General features: G+C 54.8%; 1 protein-coding gene across 6 annotated transcripts; it reads left to right on the forward strand.

The window, feature by feature from the left end:
• Positions 1-203: 203 nt before the first annotated feature.
• Positions 204-3153, forward strand: ZNF575 (zinc finger protein 575). Of its 6 annotated transcripts, none has more exons than XM_027037697.2 (4): positions 204-664; positions 945-1059; positions 1437-1634; positions 2107-3153. In XM_027037697.2, exons 3-4 carry the CDS (start codon positions 1553-1555, stop codon positions 2763-2765), a joined length of 741 nt encoding a protein of 246 aa, XP_026893498.1. In that variant the 5' UTR covers positions 204-664; positions 945-1059; positions 1437-1552; the 3' UTR covers positions 2766-3153. The 6 variants fall into 6 exon arrangements, with proteins under 6 accessions (XP_026893498.1, XP_026893499.1, XP_026893501.1 ...); XM_027037698.2 differs by having other exon boundaries at positions 1478-1634; XM_027037700.2 differs by having other exon boundaries at positions 945-1040.
• The last annotated feature ends 2847 nt before the right edge of the window (positions 3154-6000 follow it).

The following is a 6000-nucleotide window of genomic DNA, read 5'->3' on the forward strand; positions in this document are numbered from 1 at the left end:
TGAGATTCTTGAATCACCCAATGGCGAAGGGTGCCGGGGGCCTATGCAAATAACACATTTTTTATTGGACCTCAGCTCTCTCTGAACCTGGAGTCTCACCCCGCCCACTCACGAAAAATTGGCCTGACTTCTTTGCAAAAGCCTTGGGCAGACGTTTCTTGCAATTCCCTCCGGAGAGTGAACTCAGGCTCCCAACGAATTCTCGAAAGGAAGGGGGACACAGAGAGGGAAGGGGCCTATGCTGGGCAGTGTCTCAGTGATCTCTAAACCCAGTTTCCCCGAGTTAGGTCCTGCACGTGCTTGACTCCACTCAGCCACCGTAGGCCCCGCAAGCCGCAGTACACTTTCCTATAGCCCTTAGACTAGCTCCGCGCTTGCTCACCAACTTGCCTGCCTCGCGCACCCACCCCTTCGATTTCTTCTCCCGCGGCAGCCTCAGCGGGCCGCGACTGCGCATGCGTACTGACGCCCCCACCGGGCCCCGCGTAGGAGGAGTGGATGGAAATGAGGCTGGGCAGACCAACTCGCGCACCCTCCCTCCCCTCCCGTCGCTGGGCGCGCGCCGGGAGGTGCAGCTCCGCCGAGTCCGAGGGCAGCGCAGCAGCTGCAGCGGCCGCTGAGGGAGGGGCCCGGAGCCCCGCCCCCGGGGAGGGGCCTTCCGCAGGTGAGCCGGGCTCGGGTCCGGGCCTGGATGCCTGGGTCTTCGGGAAGTGGATTGGGGGCTGGACGCCAGGATCTCCCGGAAAAGAATCGATTGGAGTCCTGATGCATAGGTTCCGGAGGGACTGCATTGGTGCCTGAGCCTTGGTAGGGTGCACTGGTGCCCGAATGCCATGATTCCGAGGGGTGCACTGAGGCCCGGACGCCTGAGACCCCGAAGGAGAAATCCATTAGGCGTCTCTTAATCGCAAGACAGGCCACATTCTTTCTGCATCTCCCTCCAGGTCTCCCCTCTACCCTCCACGCTGGGGATGAAATTTAGCAACAAGAAGGAAGCAGTTCACGCGGCGTCCATGGACTGAGACTAAACCCCGACTCCGGTAAAGCTACCTATTGGAGGTGAATCCCGCCCACTGAGCTCAGGCCCCTCCCCTGGGACAGAGTTGTAAAAGACCCGCCCACCCCGCTGGAAGGCCCCTCCCCTGGGTCTGAGTGGCTTTGGAGCCTATTTATATGGCCCCGCCCATTCCCATCTTAGTTTCCACTGCTGGGAGGTTCTAATGGGGGGAGGTCCCGCCCACTGTGGATCCAGGCTTCGGCAGCTCTGCGCTCAGGACAGCCCCAGAGTTTAAGTTGTAGAGGCCTCGCCCACTCCGTTCAAGGGCTCCAAGCCTGGGTCTAAGTTGCAAAGGGTCACGTGTGCATAAACCCCTGCTAGTTGTGCTTTTAGGCTCCGCCGGCCCGCAAGCAACACCTGCCCTGCCTTTGGATTCCAGACTTAAGACCTCGCTCCTAAAACACTGGTCCGTGATTTTAGGCCCTATAGCCTATCCCCATCAGCCTGATCATCACCGGCGTGGCCTAGCTCCCTCTGGGTTCCTGGGCCAGCAAGATGCTGGAACGAGATGCGGAGTCCGCGGCCGGGGACACGGATCCTAGTCCCACCGGCAAGGAACCTATAACCAAAGGAGGAGGTGAGAGCAGTCCCGCCTGTGAGTAGGGGGCACTCTACAGGAATTGGGGCCAAGAGAATCACATTTTGAGGGAATCTCAGGGCGAAAGTTTGAAGGCCTAGGGTGATGGCTATTTGGGTTGCTCCGAATCGCGTTCTGGGGAATCGTACTATTTGGCGTTGGGGAAATTCAGTGATCATTTTTGGGGCTCAGAAAATTCAAGGAGGGTCAGGAGGTTTGATATGTGGAATTTCAGGGTGATCACTTGGGAATGTACTAGAAACGAACATCTTAGTCGCTTTGGGGTTCCAGCTCCGTAATCCTTTGGAGCCCCTTAGGATGATCATTTGAGGAATCTCAGTATGACCCTTGAGTGTCCAGATACACTCCAAGTATCAAGGCTGGGACGGGGTGGGGGGCGGGGGAGGGAAGCCTGGCCTAAATTCAGGTTGTTGGCTGATGCCTGGAGCCCACCCGCCCTCCTGTCCTGTAGCTCCCCACCAGGGCTCGCCGCAGAAGCCCAGCCAGTCGGTTCCCGGGCCTGCCACGTCCGCGGGGGCGCCTTCTCGACCCCGCCGGCGGCCCCCGCCCCAGCGCCCGCACCGCTGCCCCGACTGTGACAAGGCCTTCTCGTACCCGTCCAAGCTGGCCACGCACCGGCTGGCACATGGCGGCGCCCGCCCGCATCCGTGCCCCGATTGCCCCAAGGCCTTCTCCTACCCCTCCAAGCTGGCAGCTCACCGCCTCACGCACAGTGGTGCCCGCCCACACCCGTGCCCACACTGCCCCAAAGCCTTTGGCCACCGCTCCAAGCTGGCCGCTCACCTCTGGACCCATGCGCCTGCCCGCCCCTACCCGTGCCCGGACTGCCCCAAGTCCTTCTGCTACCCCTCCAAGCTCGCAGCCCACCGCCACACCCACCACGCCACCGACGCCCGCCCTTATCCTTGCCCGCACTGCCCCAAGGCTTTTTCCTTCCCCTCCAAACTGGCCGCCCATCGCCTGTGTCATGACCCCCCCACGGCGCCGGGCAGCCAGGCCACGGCCCGGCATCGCTGCTCCAGCTGCGATCAGGCCTTTGGCCAAAGACGCCTCCTGCTCCTTCACCAACGCAGCCACCACCAGGCTGAGAGCCAGGGGGAGCGCGAGTGAGCCCTCCCCTTGGCTCACAGCGCCCCCCTGCCGCCAGCCCAGGTCAATGAAGAGGTGGCATTTCTAAGCTGGGCTGTATGGACTTGCCTCTGCTCCACGCTGGGCTCAAACTTACCGGGCTGAGGACTTCTGCTCACCTGTTTGGGGAAGGGAAAGGTGTCACCCATAGTTAGCACTGGGCCCCAAACTATGGGTTTGGAGCTGTGGGTTGAAAGCAAGTCCTGGCTCCGGTTTTTTCCCTCCTATTCATAAGGCGAAAGTAAAAAGTCTGCTAGCACCGGGGGTTGGTGAGGAATGTGGGGAAACAGGGTCTCTCCTTATTGTGAGTTAAATTGGTGCCTGCATTTTGGCCATTTTGACTGTATCTATAAAAAATTTTAAATGCACACATGGTCGTGTCAACTATTCCACTTCTAGGAACTTATCCTGTAGATAAACTCAGCATGTTGAAATAGGCGTAAGGGTAAGGATGTCCACAGTGGGATGGTTGTGGCCAAAGACGGGAAACCATCCAAGTGCCCATTGGTAGGGGACCAGCTAATAAATTCCCGTAGGGCCACAGAATGGACTATGTTGCTGTAGGAGAAAAAAAAAAAAAAGTCTATTTGTATAGATGGGGAAAGAGTCCCTAAATATACTAAATAGTGAAAGCAAGAACAAAGGGTATACTACCAAGAGTAAAAAAAAAAAAATTAAATATTTATTTTTGGGGAGGTCACAAGCAGGGGAGGGGCACAGAGAGGGAGACACGGGATCTGAAGCAGGCTCTGTGCTGACAGGCTGACATCAGCGAGCCTGATGCAGGGCCCGAACTCCTGAACCTCAAGATCACGACCTGAGCTGAGCCGAAGTCGGACACACTCAACCGACTGAGCCACCCAGGTACCCCAGTATAAATTTTTTTTAAAGCTCAAGCTTTAGAGCCAGCCCTGACCCACTACTGGGGGACCTTGGACAAGCTTTGACCCTTCTCTGGAGTCAGATGCCTTCTCTAGAACATGGGAGTGTTATAAGGCCTTTATAAGGACGCAGGCATCATCTCTGGCAGTCACTTCCCTCCTGAAGCCTGTTTCTCCTGCTATAAAGTAAGAATGACTGAGCTAACCTGGAGCTGCCCCTCACTCTTCAGATGTGTATTAAGTGCCCACAGTGTGCTGGCCCCTGCCCAGGGTGGTAGGAACACACCAGTGAACAAGACAAGCCTGGTCTAGTGAGGGAAGCGGGCACTAATCAAGTAGGGACCAAGAAAAGAAAAGAAAAAAAAAACCTAAAGAGGGGCGGGGGGGGGGGGGGGTTGGGGAGGCAGCCACCACCAAGAATTATTTCAATGTTGACATGGCCAAAGACGCCATTCAGTGAATGACATCCGTGGCATGGGCTTGGGAACAGGCCAGTGAAAGAGAACCAGGAGCTCAGAAACAGACCTGTGCTTACCGGGGGTCCTGACTAGTGACAATCCCCACATGTCCATGAGGGCCTGACAGTATGTGTTTGTAGGTTTTGTAGGCCACGGTGTCTGCTACAACTACCCCCACTCTGACGCTGTGGTACAAAAGCAGCTGTACACGTTATGATACATGGGTGAATGAGTGTGGCTGTGGTCCAGTAAAACTCTGCAGAAATAGTAGGTGGGCTGGGTGTTGCCCATGGGATGTCGTTTGCAGATCTCTGCTGTCGGTGAGTGGGGAAAGGACAGGCTAATCTGTGAACCAGCTGAGAGGTACGGGAAAAAAAACCAAGTGGGACCCTGTGGAGGCAGAATAACGGTCCCCCAAAGAGGTCCACGTCCTAATCCCCAGGACGGGAGCATGTTAGTTTACACTGGCAGACGGGACTTTGCAGATGTGATTAAGGATCTTGGGCGTGGTTAGGCAGAATCCTGGCCCCCCAAAGATGTTCAGTCCCTAGTCCCTGAAACCCACAAATATGCTATGGGGGCGAAGGAGAATTATGGATGAAGGAATCAAAGTTGCTAATCGGCTGACTTTAAAGGAGGGAGATTATCTATCCCCTTGAGATGGGGAGATTATCCTGATTATTCCAGCCCCCCCCACCCAACATAACCAGAGGGGTCCTTATATGGGAAAGAGGGAAGCAGAAGAGTCAGAGGCCATGTGACAATGGTAGCAGAGACTGGAGGGATGCAGGGCCATGGGGCAAGGAATTCAGGCAGCCTGTAGACACTAGAAAAAATAAGGAAATGGATCCTCCCCGGAAGGCACACAGCCTTGCACACCATGATTTTAGCCCACTGAGACTGACATTGGACTACCACTGACCTGCAGAACTGTAAGAAAATAAATGTGTGTTGTGTGAGGCCCCTAAGCTTGGGATAGTTTGCTACAGCAGCAATAGGAATCTTACAGATCCCAGTCTCATACCATACACAAAAATAAGTTTCTGGTGAGTTAAGATTTAAGTTGGGAAAGCAAAACAGATGGAAATAATAAAGGAGAATATCTTAGTAACCTCAGAGGTACAGAAGGAATCTGTACGACACGAGAAATGCACATCGTAGAGGAAAAGACTGGTAAATTTGACCATAAATCAAGTGACAACTATGACAAGAGATACAAGAAGAGTGGATATATACCTAGCACATACTTTTTTTTTTTTTAGTTTTTTTTAATGTTTATTTATTTTTGAGACAGAGAGAGACAGAGCATGAACGGGGAGGGGCAGAGAGAGGGGGACACACAGAATCGGAAGCAGGCTCCAGTCTCTGAGCCGTCAGCACAGAGCCCGATGTGGGGCTCGAACTCACGGACTGTGAGATCATGACCTGAGTCGAAGTCGGCCGCTTAACCGACTGAGCCACCCAGGCGCCCCTAGCACATACTATTATATAGAGGGTTAGAAAAGATATGTTTGAGGAGGGAGTGTTTGAGTTCAGATCCAAAACGTGTGGATGGAATGAGAGATGCTTTGTGGAAGTATCCAGCATAAGGGGTAGGACCGAGCAGGCAAGTGCAAATTAGCAGGCTGCCAGACCACAGTCCACTCAGCAAAGCCTTGGGGGAGGGGTGGGCGAGGGTGAGGATTCAAGTCCTTCCACACCCGGAAGTGCGGTTTGTATCAATGTTTACATACAGAGCTGTTCTGGAAGATGCCCTCCGCAGCAACCACACCACCATCCAAGTTTCAGGAACGCAAACGCACTTGAGGGGTGTTGATCTCTGGTCTAAACGTCATTGTACAGGTGGGGAAACAGGCCCGGAGAGATGGGATTTGCCTG

The sequence above is a fragment of the Acinonyx jubatus genome, chromosome E2 (genome assembly GCF_027475565.1).
Source record: "Acinonyx jubatus isolate Ajub_Pintada_27869175 chromosome E2, VMU_Ajub_asm_v1.0, whole genome shotgun sequence".
NCBI lineage: Eukaryota > Metazoa > Chordata > Mammalia > Carnivora > Felidae > Acinonyx > Acinonyx jubatus.

Bases quoted from the DNA above. Each gene is read 5' to 3' on its own strand.
- ZNF575 (XM_027037697.2), top strand. From the start codon at position 1,553: ATGCTGGAACGAGATGCGGAGTCCGCGGCCGGGGACACGGATCCTAGT. The intron at 1,635-2,106 runs GTGAGAGCAGTC...CCTGTCCTGTAG, and splicing joins ACCTATAACCAAAGGAGGAG to CTCCCCACCAGGGCTCGCCG.